The sequence below is a fragment of the Vicugna pacos genome, chromosome 12, assembly GCF_048564905.1.
Source record: "Vicugna pacos chromosome 12, VicPac4, whole genome shotgun sequence".
Taxonomy (NCBI): domain Eukaryota; kingdom Metazoa; phylum Chordata; class Mammalia; order Artiodactyla; family Camelidae; genus Vicugna; species Vicugna pacos.
Genome location: NC_132998.1, coordinates 29,615,999 through 29,631,196, shown reverse-complemented (window position 1 = coordinate 29,631,196; position 15,198 = coordinate 29,615,999). Strand labels below are relative to the sequence as shown.

Below are 15,198 nucleotides of genomic sequence, written 5' to 3'. Positions count from 1 at the left end.
CTGCCCTGATTTTACTAGCTGTTTTGGAAGTAGTAATACTTGACTTTAGTGCCTTCCAGCATCCTTCTTCCGTGGGGATGTTGCCTTCAAGTGATTTGTAATATGCTTCCTATACTTTCTACATTTTGCCCTTTTGCCTCTGAAGTAATAATAAAAAAAAGCAGTATTCTTCCATGATGGCCCTTCCAATATCTGAATGAAATAATTGTTTCCTCGCCCCATCTTCCCTCTTCACGCCAAATAATCTTAATCCTTTAACCATTTTTAATAGTTAAGAATTTAAGAGTCCCCAATGCTCTGTGACCCAGAAAATATGGTGCATAGAAATAATAAAAGCAAACATTTACTGAGCTCTTACTATATGCCAGATAGTATTGTAAGTACTTGTGTGTGTTATTTCATTTTAATTTTCACAGCAGCCCTATAAAACAAGCTTATTATTGCCTCCATTTTAAAATTAAGGAAACTAAGCTACCAAGAGGTTAAATAACTTTCCTAAGGTGATCCAGCTAATAGGTGATACAACTGGGTTTTCAACCCAAACAGTTTGGTTCCAGACAGTACAGTCTTAACCCCAGTGCTATTCTACTCCTCAGGGCCCCAAACGTAGGTTAGCCTAGCGCTCATAACTTTAAAGCAGCATAAATTCGATGGAACACTAGTGCCTGCAAAATGTTAATGGGTCATGGCCAAATATGCCTGGGAAATGCTGAGGAAGATAACGTAGACTAAGTTTCCTCTCTGCAGGGCTTCCCATAGTCTTTAATATGTCTGGATGCATGATGGCTCTCCAAAATCTAAATGTAGGCTTTTCCAGCCATATTTACTCTTGGAACTCTCTTCTAATAAAACATCTACTAACCTGTGGCATTTGATAAAATACTGTTTAGAAAAGACTGCTGTTGACTGAAGAAAATGTACAACCTAAAAGTTGTGAGTTATGTTTTATTTGGCAGACTTTCTGAGGACTTCAAGCCCAGGAGACAGCTCTAATGGACTGCTCCAAAGAGGTAAGGGAGAAACCAGGATATATAGGAGTTTTTGCAACAAAGACCATGTAGTCAGAACATCAGAAGATGACTGTTAATTAAAGAAAACCAGATATCTCAAGTTAAGGAATTTAGTGCTTTTCTTTTATTTTTAAGTTTTTTTTTTTAGTTTTAGTTCTTTTTCTTTTCTTTTTTCTTTTTCTTTTTTTTGAGGGGGGAGAGGTAATTAGGTTTTATTTATTTTATTTATTTTTAGAGGAGGTACTGGGGATTGAACCCAGAACCTCCTGCATGTTTAGCATGTGCTCTGCCACTTGAGCTATACCCTCCCCCCCTAGTGCTTTTCTATGTATGGGAAGATCCAAGAGTCTGGGCTCACTGAAATCATTCCTTTGATATGCAACTTAACTGTCTAGGGCCAGTGTCCTGTGCTTTCCATCCTGAGTCTCCTGGGTGCCCCGCTGAGGTGGCTGCAGTGGCTGATGGCTTGATGGCCCAGCATTCTGTTTCCATCCTGATTTCCCACAGGGCTCACCACAGAAGTGACTGCAATGTGATGGCTTGATGGCTGCAACATCCTTTGTTTACCAAGGTGGCAGGTAATATTTTTCATTCACACTGCCCTAAAGTGTAGTTTAGATTCTTCCTTTCTCTTTCTTTTTTTTTTTTTTTGCCATTTATTACCTTTGCTTTCATTTTAAATGGTCCAGAAGTTTATCGTCGACTACACAATTTAAAGGTTTTGTCTGTATTTTCATCTAACATTACTTCTCCACCTTGTTCATAAAGATATCATGAGAGATGTTAAGTACACAAACACACTGGAGCCACCAGAACCCCTGGTTCTACCAAGCTGCTCTGCTTTTCTGTAATGGTCCCACCCTGACGCTTGGTCATTGCCATTTACTGTAAATGTTCACAAAATATACTGAGTAATAATTCTAAAGATTTTACTTTTTTGGAAAAAAATATTTTAAAAATCAAGGCTCTTGACTCTCTCTAGCCTTCTGACATCTTTCTCCTCTTCACATGTTCTCAAAGATTTCTGATAGGTTTCACAGACCACATGTGGAAGGGGTACAGGAACAGACATTGTAGGAGCATCTTCTGTGAGCTCAGAGTCATACCAGGCATTTTACAGAGCACATCAGATCTCACCGCCCCAGGGAGGTATGGGTCATTAGCCCCACTTTATAGATGAGTAAACAAAGGCATACACATGTTAAACAACCTGTCAAAGTCAATGAGCTCTGGGATTCAACCCCCACTCCCATCACCCCCAGCATACAGCTTGTGTGCCTCGGGTGTATTTCATCCAGCCCTAGTAATTTAGTTACTCCTGGCTTTTTATTAGGTTGAAAATATCCTGTTAATTTACTAGTATTTAATTTATTAACTCTAAGGCCTGACCTCTCTAGAGGAAAACGCTGATGAACTGTATAATAACAAAGGCTAAAATGGGACACAGGCGCATTTTACAGACAATTTCTTTCTTGTGAACAGTTTGTCATTCAGAAAGCACTTTGTCCCTCGTTTCAACACTCATTTCTTCCTCTCACTCAGGCAGACATTTTCTTCCTCCCCTTGGATAGCCAGGTTTAATTTTTTTTTAATCGTCTTGATTGTTTAGATCAATTCTAGATTTATGTGAAGTTTTCTGAGGGGCTAGCACAGAGAATTCCTGTATACTCTGCACCCAGTTTCCCCTAATATTCATACCTTGTATGGTGTGGAACGTGTGTTACGATGAATGAACCAACGTTCATGCATTATCGCAAACTGAAGACCATACTTTATTTGAATTTCTTTACTTTATATCTAATGTCCTTTTTGCTGCTCCACAGTACTACTCAGGACACAACAGTATACTTAGTTGTCATATCCCATTAGGCTGCTGTTGACTGTGACAATGTCTCAGAGATGTCTTGTTTTTGATGACCTTGATAGTTTGAAGAGTACCGGTCAGGTATTTTATATACTGTCCCTTAACTGGCATTTGTCTGATGTTTCTCGCATGGTTAGACTGGGGTTACAGGTTTTGGGGAGGAAGACCACAGAGGTGGAGGGCCATTTCATCAAGTCACTCTGCATGGCCCACACCTAAGCTGTGAGGAGTTACGCTCTCCTTTGACTACTGCGTACCTACTTGAATTACTTGGCATTCTTCTGCTTGGAGGGTTGTCTCTTCTCCATCTATTTATGTATTCAGACACCAGATAGAATTTTATTAAAACATTACTGGGTGGAAATTCATTAGTTCAAAATATTCCTTCTGAAAATTCAGGGCAAAAGAGTTTTTTAAAAGTCTAACTTCCTTTGCTCACATTCAACTTTAATTTCGTTCTTCATCAAACACTTCATACACGTAAAACTGGGTCTGTAGAGGGTATAAAGATGACTCAGACAAGGTTCTCTGTCTACAGAAACTATCCTCAGGGCCAGACCGGAATGTATACAATTACCAAGGCAGTATGTGCTGCAGTTAAACTTAAAAAAAGTACTTTGGGAACACTGAGAAGACAGAACAGCGGTGCTTCGGGGTCTGCTGAGGATTGGTTCCAGGACCCCATGGATACCCAAATCCGCAGATGCTCAAGACCTTTATATAAAACGGCGGTGGTAGTCCAATGACGACCGTTAGCCCTCCCCATCAGCGAGCACCACATCCTCAGATTCAGCCAGCCCCGGATGGACAATTTGGTTGAATCCGCGGGACGTGGGACTAGCAGATGTGGAGGTCTGACTGTAATTAACTCAAGGAAAGTTTGATAAAAGAAGTGTGAGTCCAGGACTGGCTCCCTGGGTGTGCAACCAGTGATTCTCAGTGATCCTAATTATGAAATGGAGAAACTTTAGTTAGAATGAAAGACTTAACTAAGACTTAACTAACCATACAGTTAGTTAATGTAAGAGCTTAAGCTGAAAATCAAGTCTTCCAATTCCAGACCCTATGTTCTTTCACTGCATTCAGCCAGAAGATAACATGGGAGTCTGCTATGCCATTATTCAAGGCAGAAATGAATAAAGCACTTACCTCAAATAAACGCAAGACTTTGGCCAGGGCACCAACTTCTTCTTTGAGTGAGAAGATCAGTGAAATGGTACCATTTTGATTGGTGTTGTCTTCAATATAGCTTGTTTCCTACAGGATTAAATGCACTTGGGTAAAATGTTTTTCACAGCTTACCAATTTATTCCTGTTGAAACCTCCAAGGAAGAGGCAAGCCTGAACTCTCTCTTCTAGGTACGCTTTGGAATACAATGAGCCACATATATTGCATACAGAAGTATACGTGTGGTAGAGAATAAGTAAATCAAGAGAAGTACAATGCTCAGTGATGCTTCTGGATCTGATTTCAGTTTCAATTTTAGAAAGATCCAATTATTCACTGATGTCACCAGTCACACTATAGAGTCACGGCCTTTTAATGAGCACCTACAAAGTGCCCAGTACAATTAGGGCTCTGAGAGAAACAAAGATGAGTAAGAGGATGCCCCATTCTCCAGGAGCTCAAATTTTGGCTTAATAGGCACATACACAACCAATGAGATAACTAGAAAAAGATCTTAGAGGTGGTATGATATGGTTCAAAAATTATCCCAGGAAAGCAGTGAGAAATACAGGGTAGAAAGTACTACAAATAGAACACACACAGGCTTTTGAATCCAAAGACAAGGGTTGGAACCCTCTCTCTTGCATTTACCAGCCAGAGCACCCTGAGCAAAAAGCTTAGCCTTCTTAGCTTCCTCATCTGTAAAGTCAGGCTAACGTGTAATCACACCAATCCCTGTCAAAACAGTATTCAGATGATGAAAGAAAGAAACAGATACAGTAGTTTAAATATAACATTAAGGGAAGGAGATAAAAATGATGGAAATGTTAAAAATACACAAGAATGACTTCTTGGCGGTTGGCAAGGATCTCAGGGGAGCATTAACTTGTTCTCATAAGCTGGTATCTGAGATACCAATTGTTAAAAAAAGGTCATGAACTACATGAGAACACACAAAAAAACCACTGGGAATGGATGTCTTGAAATAGCAAAGAATGTCAAGGATAGCACTCTTCACATGCACAAGACAGCAAATGGAGGTGGGGTTAGGGTTTGCATTCCAAAAAGGGTTTGCCAAAAGCTTTTCAAAGTGTCAAGTTAAGTGTTAAGTTGAGTTTTCAAATAATACATAAAGTTCCATGTGTACTTACAATAAGCAGCATGTACCTAAAACTGGGAAGAAAAACCCATGGAGAACAATTACTCTCTTGTAAGCAAGTTAATGAAATTAGTGGAATAGCTGTTACATCATCTGAATGAGAAGGCTGTGTTAGGCAGGCTCTCAGTGACTGGGCATAATAAGCCCTGTATGAACACTGATGACCCTTAGGACAAAATGCTGTTACTTCAGAAAATTCAGATTTTCCCAGAATCTCACCTGAAACAGGTGCAGGGGAAGAACCAGAATTATCAGCAAGCGTGATCAGAGGAAGCCTCAAATGATCAGAAGACTGAACGACTATATAACCCTTATGGACCTTCATGTTATCTTTCTAAACAAAAATTTTAACTTACCATATATTAAAAGCCCCTATAATGTCCCAGGCATTATAATAAGCACTTGACTTGGATTATCTCATTTAAGTTTGATAATAATCTAGAAAGTAGGGTTTTTTTTTAATTTCCCAAGTGCCCCCTTGTATTGATGACAAAATTAAGGCTTTGAGAAGTTAAGTAAGTTGTCCATAGTTGCACAGTTAGCAGTGGAACCCATGCCATTGGGTCACAGCGTGCTGTCTCTGAATCACAACTTCTTGCAGACCTTACTCCACATCTCCTCTCTATTAAATCCTGCCAGGGACACGCAGATCAGTCTCTGACATCAGTCTTCTTCCTAGGAGAGAACACTGAGCCCTGAGTTCTTTCCAGTTTCCTTGAAATGACAAAAACTTTCCATTTCTAGTTCCCTTGGCAACACTCCCTTCTCCTGTTGGCCTGATACACCTCAACAGGTGTCACCTGTGACTGAGGCAATTCCGACTTGAGTGCCCGGTGCTCTAAACTCTGTCTGCCTCCAGCTTCCCACTGCTGTGTGTGTCCAGCCAGTCACCGAGGCCAGTCTGACCTTCTCCAGAAATGACTCCTGGGGTCAGGCCATTCTTTGGTTCCCGCTGCCACCACAGTAATCCAGGTCTTCGTGATCTGTGTCGATTGGGCCTCCTAAGAACTTTGCTCATGTCCTTCTCAGAATTCTTCAGAGGCTCCCCCATGGCCAGCAGAATAAAATACTTCTTTTCTGATTTTCAAAAGTCTCCTTGGTACCCCATCTTCTCAGGCTCACCCACAGGAACCTCCCTCCAGAAAACTGGTTTCCTCCTTGCCCTTCAACTCCTCCTTAGAGTAAATGCACTGCTCCCCTTCCTCTCCCCCTTTCAGACACATCACCCTTCCTCAAAAGCCCTCTTGAGTTCCACTTCCCTGAGAAGACCTCAGCACTCCTCAGCCAGCGTGAACAATCCATCCTTGATCTACGCATTCCATTTGGTTTCTGATGCCCACATCGACTCACAGAGATGGACTTGTCTCAAGAGTTCATCTAGTGCCACACTCTCATGGTTCAGATGGGGAAACCACAGGCCAAAGAAAGTGACTCACCGGAGATCACACAGGCAGTGCGCGGCAGGTTAAGAACTTGGGCTCCTGAATGTCATTCACTCTGCACACAATGTCCATACTGAAGGCTCTTGTTTCTTGCAAAGTAAGAGCTGTGCTCTGGTCCAACCACCAGACGGTTACTCGGCACCACTTCCAACAGCCTGCGTCTCATTCCATGCCTGCTTCCCTTTCACTTTCTCCATTCTCCCCGCATACTTTCCAGATCAGGGTTTCTCAGTAAGCGTTCCTTGGGTCTCCACTCCAAAATTACCTGGTGAGTCCTTCTTTGAATGCAGATTCCTGGGCCCTGCTCAAACCTATCAAATTTGGGGTAGGATCTTAGAATCTGCATTTTCCAAAGCATTGCAGAGGACTCTTAACCACGGGCGATTCTGAAACCATTGATAAATATGAAGCCTATTTTTTAAAATTATAACTTCTCTCAAATGTGTCTGCAAATTCACCTTTACCGTATAACAGGGTACTACTCTTTATTGTTATTACTATTAATAGCAGGCCTGGTCATTGAGTACCTACTGTGTGCCACTATTTGGTACTTTTTACAGTGAACAAACATTGTCATTGGCAGAAACTAGCACCAGCAGGAAAAAGAACTTACATGTATACTGACTGAGTCCTCACAATACGGCGAGGTGGGTGCTGCTGTTCTGCAAAGGAGGAAACAGGCTCGGCAAGATGACGTGGCTTGTCCATGGACACCCAGGGGATGAGTGGCAGAGCCTGCACAGGAACCCTGCTGCAACAACTCCAAAATCCTTCATCTGCCTCCAGTAGCCTTAATCCACCTCCCAGGAACCCAACTGGGATAACAGTTCCCTTTTTCAAAGCTTGAGGGACTTGAAAGGAAGCTCACCGAAGTTTGTGAAGTGATATGGCCTTGGGTGGATCCTGACTCCAACACTGTCATGTGGATCAGCATGGGATCTGGGGCATCCAGAGTGTGTTTTCTCTGGTTCGTGATCTATCTACACCTTACTTGTTTCCAATAGACATGCGAGTGGACTTAGAAACACATATGACCTCAAGGATGGATCATGGTAGAGAAAAGTAACTCAGAAACTAGATAAGAAGGAATAGGGCGGAGAAGATCTTTAATAGCAACCAGGAAGGAAAGAATTCTGATCATTGAGCAATACATTTAAAAATAGAAGTATGTTCTCTTTGGTTTGTTATCTTTGGAAAAGAGCAGTTTTCAGAATCAAAAGCAAGTCAGCTTCAGCAAGACTATTCCAGTGGCACTGACATTTTTCTTTTCCTGACTTTCAATCTTACTGCTTTTTGGGGTCAGGGGAGGAGCTGTGTATTGGCATGTGTGATTATACACACACACACATCTCCAGTGTGTAAGACACCTGGAAACAAGATGTAGACCTCCTGCCATGGGCACACTGTGCCTCTGTATTCCAGAACTGACTTCCTGGAGGAGGCAGTGTGGTAGAGGAGTGTGCGGGCCATTGGAGTCAGGTCTGGGTTTGAACACTGGCTTCGCCATCCAGAGCTATGACTTCTGAGTCTCCTTCATCTTCGAATTCACTGCCCTATTCTATTTTTCTTTAGGGACCAGAGCAGAAACTCTGCCATGCGCGGCACATAGTAGTTGCTCAGTGGTCTTTGTAGAGTGGATGAATGAGCCAGAGGTCTCTTGAAGGACTGCTGTGCTTGCGTGTGCAGAGCACGTGATGCACCATATACCTTCCAGCGTTACATCGATTACATCCTGTGTGTGCTGTTCACCCGGGTTGTGAACTTCAAGAAGGCATAAATGTGTCTTTTTTGCAGACTGTCAGAGCTGGAAGAAATCCTGAAGACTATGCTAGTTCAAAATTCGCCCCCTCCTTCCAATTTCACGGATACCAAGCTGAGCCTCTTCACCCATTAGGTGACTTCCCAACACAGAGCTTCAGCAAACCAAAGGCGAGAACCCATATCTCCTGACTCCAGGTCCAATGTCTTTCCGTGGGGAGGCCCTAACAGCCACCGTGCTTGATGCAGTGCATATTCCTCCTGCCAATGTTCCAACACATTTTGTTGAACAAACAAATCACTTCTGGCCATAGCCACCCTGGCACTTTCCGATGCTCCAGACGCTGTGTTAAGACGTTATAGACATTATTTCATTTGATTCTCATAGCAATCTTAGGATGTGGGTATTTTTATTCCAATTTTTCAGATGAGTAAACCTGAGGCTCTGCCAAGTTAAATACCTTGCTTTCAACGCACAGGTGTTACAGGGCACCCTCCTCTTTATCCCAGTCACCGATAGTGGCAATTTGTGGTTCTCAATCTTCTATGTGCTCCATAAACAAAGCTTTCAATTCCCATGGCTCCCTAAGCAGATCGCTGCTCCTACACTCCCCTTATGGCTGTGGGGGCCTTACTGCCAGCAGCACAGAAACTAGACGCTGGCACAGCTGAGTCTGGTCTGGATCTGTCGGTTGCAAACCTGCCGCCCCTCTCCAACAGGAAGTTCTGTCTCCCAAGCTCGACATACCATTTTCAAAGGAAGTCTTTCTCTCAGGACTCAAGAAGTTAGTCCAAAGTTCTGCAGTCTCCAGTTACACTAAAACATTGGTCACCCTCTTCTCTATAGCCTCCCTGTCCTCTAGATTTTTGTCACTAATCCTACAGACGGCAGATGCTCGTAACATTCACGTTACCTCCATGGGTTGGGCTTTGAGTCTGAACCCTAGAATCTGAGAGTGTGATCAGTCAACTAAAGAATGTATTCTGCAGTGGTTCCCCTCAAGGGAAAGAGGGGCACAATTTCTCGCAACCAATTCCAGAGACTGGGACACACCTTGGACATTATCCTTACCACATTTAGGGTTCTCTCACATTCCACATCCAGGGCGAACTCGCGTGCATTTTCCTCTCTGTTTTGTTTTCTCCTTCCCCAGTTCTAAGTAAGTCTGAGACCTCTTCATGCCTCATTTTCTCCCAAAGGTGAAAACAAGATATATTTCTCATTTTTTTTGCCATTCCCATACCTGGCTGAGAGCAGTTTACCAACATCACAAGAGAGTGGATCTGGCAGGACCCCAACTTCCATTCCAGATCGTTAAGGACCAGTGAACAGGCAGGGACAGTGGCTTGTCCAAAGACACACAGCTAGTTCCTGTCAGCTCTGGAAGCCAGATCCCCAACTCCTCAAGCAGTGCTCTGTCCCTGAAAGCCACACAGGACAGATGTCCTCTCACTGGGAGACATTTGCTGAGCACACATCTTATCTGTCAACTTCCTGGATATTTTCATCATCTTCAAATGAATTCAGACTTTGTGGTAGTAGGAAACACCAACATTCCTCAGCTCTCTTTCCACCAGGGACCAAATTCCCCTCCCTGCACAGCTAAGACCCACTCTGGCTCACCTGTCCAAAGTCGCTGAATTTCCTGCTGAAGCCTCCGTTCTCCAGGACTGCAGCTGACATGCTGGCTCCCAGGGAGTGCAGTCTCTGGCTCTGGGGTGTCAGTCACAGGCAGCTTTGCAAACAGCACGTGGTGGTGAGGTTTTTAACCTGGTGCTAAGAAGCGAGGAGGAGCCTTTCCAAGGTGTTTGCTGCTGCGCATGCCAGCCACAGTAACGCCCCTGTGGGCACTGTCCTCACACTGCGGGCTCCAGATCACCCTGCCTGGGCCGCCTGGAGGGGAGGGGAGGGAAGGGGTGAGGGTAGGGGATAAGGGCCAGGGAGGGTAGGGGTGGAGGTGGGGAATAGGGGCCGGAGAGGGTGTGGCGAATAAGGGAAGGCCGGACCTGGCTGCCCGCCCAGGATGGGGAAGAATCCCTGGAAGCACAGGGCACCTGTGCCCTGGCGGTTAGCAGGTTTGGCACATCCAGGACGCTCAGAAGCATGGGAGCGGGTTCTCTGGAATTGGAGTACACCTGCGACAGCCTAATGATAACAATTACGACAAGTAGAGCCAGGGTCTTAATTGAGATTGGGGAGGGGGGTCCTTTCTAGTAACTGCTCAGCAAACTGCTTTTCTGTGCTTTAACTTTAGAAAACTGTATGTAGGTGACATTGTGAATGCTGGGCACAGCTGCTAAAAAAGCAAAAGTCAGAGCATGACCCGGGTTGAAACGCAGCCATGTGTCCCCAGGCTGTTTACATCACTGCTGGGAGCACTCAGAGAAGGATGGTATAGCCACCCTGCCAGGATGTTTTAAAAATATGAATAAGAAAAAGAATGATGTAATGCATTTGACCTTTAGTGCAGTTCTTGCCAGCTAGTTAAACACTCAATAAATGGAAGATACTGCTTAAAAGTATGTGACCACAAATACTTACTGAGGACTTCTACCGTGTGCCGGGTGGTGTTCTCAGCACTGCGGATACAGCAGTGAATGAAGTGGAGGCCCCTGCCTCCCCCGCCCGCCATGTTGCCATTCTGGGAGGGAGACAGAAGACAAACAATTAAGTCTAGGCAGAGCTAAGCCTTTGGAAGAAACTAAAATGGGGGGATGGGCTAGTAGTCAGGAAGATGTCATTCACCCACCATTTTCAGATCTGGAAACTGAGATGAGGCATATGTTGCCAGCAGGAAAAACAAAATATAAAAGGAAACTGCAAAGTCAGAAGTTCAGAAAGGATGTGAAAAAATCAGGGGCATCAAGGCCTTGAGTGCCTGCCTAATATTTAGCCAGGAGAGGGTAACGGGATAAGAGAAAACAAGCCAATAACAGAGGCTGCTGGAAATCCGCCCCCTCCCCTCCCAGGATTTTTTGATGGAATGACCAAAGAACCTGCCAAAAAAGAAAAAGAAAAAAAAGAAAAAAAACTCAGAATTGGGATTCCAAACAAACAGATTAACGCCTGATTCCACCACTGATTAACTTTGGTCATGTCCATGCCTCAGTTTATTTGTCTTTAAATTGGGGTTGTAAGGGCTGTTGTTTAGGGCTTCAGTAATGTGCCAGGCTTTCCACTGGCTGCTAAGAACACAGACATGAAAGAGTATAATGTCTGTCCAAAAGGGGTCCTTGGCTGGCTGATTAATATTCTGTATGGTAAATTGGAAGATCAATGTTGTTGACATGGAAGGGCAAGATCTTGACTTCCACCCTCAGAAGACTCTGAATACTTGATCTGACTCTGTATCCTAGTGTGGCAGACATGAGATGAGAGTTTTCCTCCATTCCAGGATTGCCTTATAAGTGTCACTCTGTCCCCTGATATTGCCGTCATGCTAAGGAAAGCAGTGTATCTGACAGCACCTGTTATGTTGCTGTGTAACAGGCATGCAATTAACAAAGTAGTAACAACCACTCACATGTACACTGTATGTTAGACACTGAAGCTCTCCACATGCATGACTTTGTCTTCTGCTCAAAAACCCTGAACTATGCATCCTCCCTTTATAGATAAGGAAACTGAGACCCAGAAGGTTTAAGTAAGTAGTTCAAGGTCAAGCTACATTTCAGCCAATTCTAAGGCGCTGGCTCTTAAGTACTCTTCCTTTCTTTTAAAAATAAGAGCAACAGTGCTTTTCAGGACAACAAAATAATAGCACTTCTCTTGTCTCTTCACACCCACTACAAACAGAATTCTTCATTTTATCTCACATAAAAATGCCTCAGATCTGGGTGGAGAGGAGAGCACATTTAAGTTGTCTGCTACTTCAGAGAAAAACACGTAATAGCTTCTTTTAAAAATTATTCTCACAAAAAGGAAAAATTTATCCATGCCCTGAGATAAAAATTCAAGATGAGATTGCTTGTGACATGAACTTTGTAGATGATTTTTAAGCTATCATTTTAATTTGGATGGAATACAGTGTGTAGCTATTACTAACTAGGGTGGTGCTGGATCCTAAGAAAATCACCCTGTGGACGGCGTAAGTGCAGAATTCTGCCTCTGGACCACTGAGATATTGTGACTAGCCACAAAGAGGTAGGCACCATGTCGCAAGATATGTGGTTGTGTACCTGGTAAACTTACCGCTGACCTTCACTGATTTGGAAGTTGAAGATTTCCCAACCATTTCCCAAAAGGTTATCAATCCCTTTTCATTTAACCTCACAGGTAGAGTACTGAGTTAATCATAATCTCTCAGTTCATGGTAAATAATCAAAACCTCCAAGGCCCTTCTCTTGTTTTATTTATTCATTCTCTTGTATCTTCATTCCCTGCTCCCATTCCCTCCTCCCAGACGCAACATGCTCAACACATTTTAATATTTAGCTTTGGATTTTTTTTTAATGCAGGGAAGTTCCGGTGTGTGGATGTGAGTGGTGTTGTAATATAGATTTACTATAGTCTATAAATGTACTATGGGTTTCATCGTTTCTAATTTTTTTCTTTCAGCTACACTGCTGAAAGTACATCTAGTTCTTTGCTTTTTTATCAGGTGTGGAGTGTTCCACAGTGTGTAATTTGTCATGTTTGATTTCTCGACTCCCCAATGATGGACACAGCCTACCCCTAACTTTCCACCACCCCAAACAGTGCTGCGATAAATATCCTCATCCTTGTCCCTTTAAATAACTGTGCGAGAATTCTTCTGGGATAGAAGGGTGGAGGTCTGATCATGGGGAACATGCATTCTTAATTTCATAAAGTACTACCAGACTATCCCTTCAAATGGCTTGTACTAGTCCCACTCCCACCAGCAGGGCAAAAGAGTTCCTTTTGCTGGGTGTTCCCAGTACTCAGCATTTTGCAAATGTCTGATTCTTTGTCGGTCTGTTCCATGTGAAGAGGCATATTCTTGCTGTTTTTTAATTTGCATCCCTCTTCTAATGAATGAGTTTGAGCATCTCACTCTCTACACTATGTCAATTAAGATTTCCCACACTGTGACTAGTTCATTATCAAATACTTTGCCTATCTTTCTATGAGGATTCCTGGGTTTCGTGTTGATTTGCAAGAATAATTTGTATGGTATGGATATTAGCCCTGTTCCTTTCTCAAGTCACTAAAGATACCATCTCTTAATCTATTACTCTCAGTTGACTGTCGACTGGTGTCTTTCTTTGAGAAAAAAATATTAATTCTTATATAATCAAAATACATCCTAAAGATTTTTTGTTGTTTGTGCTCTTGAGGTTTTGTTTAAGAAGTCCTTCCCCATCTCTGACTTACTAAGATATTCTTTCTCCTGTCATCATTATAGTTGTGTCTTTCACGTTCGGATCTTGACTCTTCTTGTGTCTCTTTTGTACATGGGATGTGGTAATGACCCAGTTGTTTTTCTTCTCCCTTCATATCACGAGTCAGTTTTTCAGTAACATGTGAAACAGCTTTTCCCTAACTTTTATGTCAGAGTTTTCTGAGTTGAGATGAAAGGAACTCTTCTCAGAGATCCTTTGACTTTTGGTACCACATGTACAGTGTTTCAAATTATCATTTACACCTGATCAGTCTCTGCAGCTTAATTTTATGCTATGGGTTCATTCCACGATGTCCCCTCTTGTGTCATTATCATACTGCATTTTTATTATAGTATAGTTTGGTAGTATATCTTAATATCTGGCTGTCAAGTTCACCTTCTTGCTTTTATTTTTTCCCAAAGTTTACTTGCTTACTAATGCACACTTATTCTTCCATTTTCTAGCTGAAACTTTGCTTGGTTTCACTCTGAATGTATTGGATAATCTGGGGACATTTTTGTTGAACAGTAAGAGTAGACCTACATGCTGGATTCCAATTTGTTATGAATGCAGCCAAAGTTTCTCCATCAATATGCTTGATGCCCCTTGTGTGCTAAGGATTGTTTTTATCATAAATGTTGAATTTATGAAGTGCTATTTTTTCCATCTACTGAGAAAATTATGTGATGTATCCTCTTTAGTCCATTAATGTGGTGAAACACATTACTACATTTTTTTAAGATGTTAAGCTCTTTTTACATACTAGGATAAACCTTCTTTGTTTATAGTATATTGTTATTACACTACTAAATATGGTTAGCTTATATTTTATGTAAGATTTCCTATCTCTGTTTATTAGTGAAATGGACCTGCAACTGTATTACTTGTACCAACATCTTATTTTGACATCAAGATTACAATAGCCTTACACAAGGAACTGTACCACTTTCTTTGTTTTTGTAATCTCTGGAACAGTCTATTGGAGATAGAAATTATTAGTTTCTTGAAGATTTGGTAGGACCTCTTGTAAATATAATAGATTATATTTCAATTTGTTTAACTGTTATTGGCATATTCATTTTTTCTGTTTCTTCTGATTTTATATTTTTCCAGAAATTAATTCAATCTGTCAAGATCTCCACAAAACTAACTTTACATGTATGTCAGATTATGGCTGTATGAAAAAAATACTGTAAGTAGAATTTCTGGGTCAAAGGATATAGACATTTATCATTGTAATAGATATTGACAAATTAGCCTCCAGAGGGTGACCATATAATTTATCATCCAAACTGGAATTTTTCTGATAGTGAAATGAGGTGCTGGTGATAATCACACTGAGACAACAGGTATACATTTGTACGACCCAGGCAAAGAGTTATGTGTAGTCTCCCAACCTACATGAGCTCTGCCTGTTTACACACTATCGGAAAAATGCGAGTGTCTATTTCCCT

At 42.2% G+C, this 15,198-nt stretch overlaps 1 protein-coding gene across 25 annotated transcripts in view; it reads right to left on the bottom strand.

Annotated features, from left to right (window-relative positions):
- Nucleotides 1-15,198, bottom strand: part of PAH (phenylalanine hydroxylase) — a 361,485-nt gene that overhangs the window by 52,654 nt on the left and 293,633 nt on the right. For 23 of the 25 annotated variants that reach the window (XM_072973153.1, XM_006205894.4, XM_072973150.1 and 20 more), the window contains 3 exons: nucleotides 10,944-11,043; nucleotides 10,026-10,295; nucleotides 4,024-4,131 (listed from right to left, as the gene is read on the bottom strand). In XM_072973153.1, coding sequence (XP_072829254.1) covers nucleotides 4,024-4,131; nucleotides 10,026-10,085 — 168 coding nt within the window. In that variant the 5' untranslated portion in view covers nucleotides 10,086-10,295; nucleotides 10,944-11,043. The remainder of the gene's footprint in view (nucleotides 1-4,023; nucleotides 4,132-10,025; nucleotides 10,296-10,943; nucleotides 11,044-15,198) is intronic. The other 2 variants (XM_072973142.1, XM_072973159.1) reach the window with 1 other exon arrangement.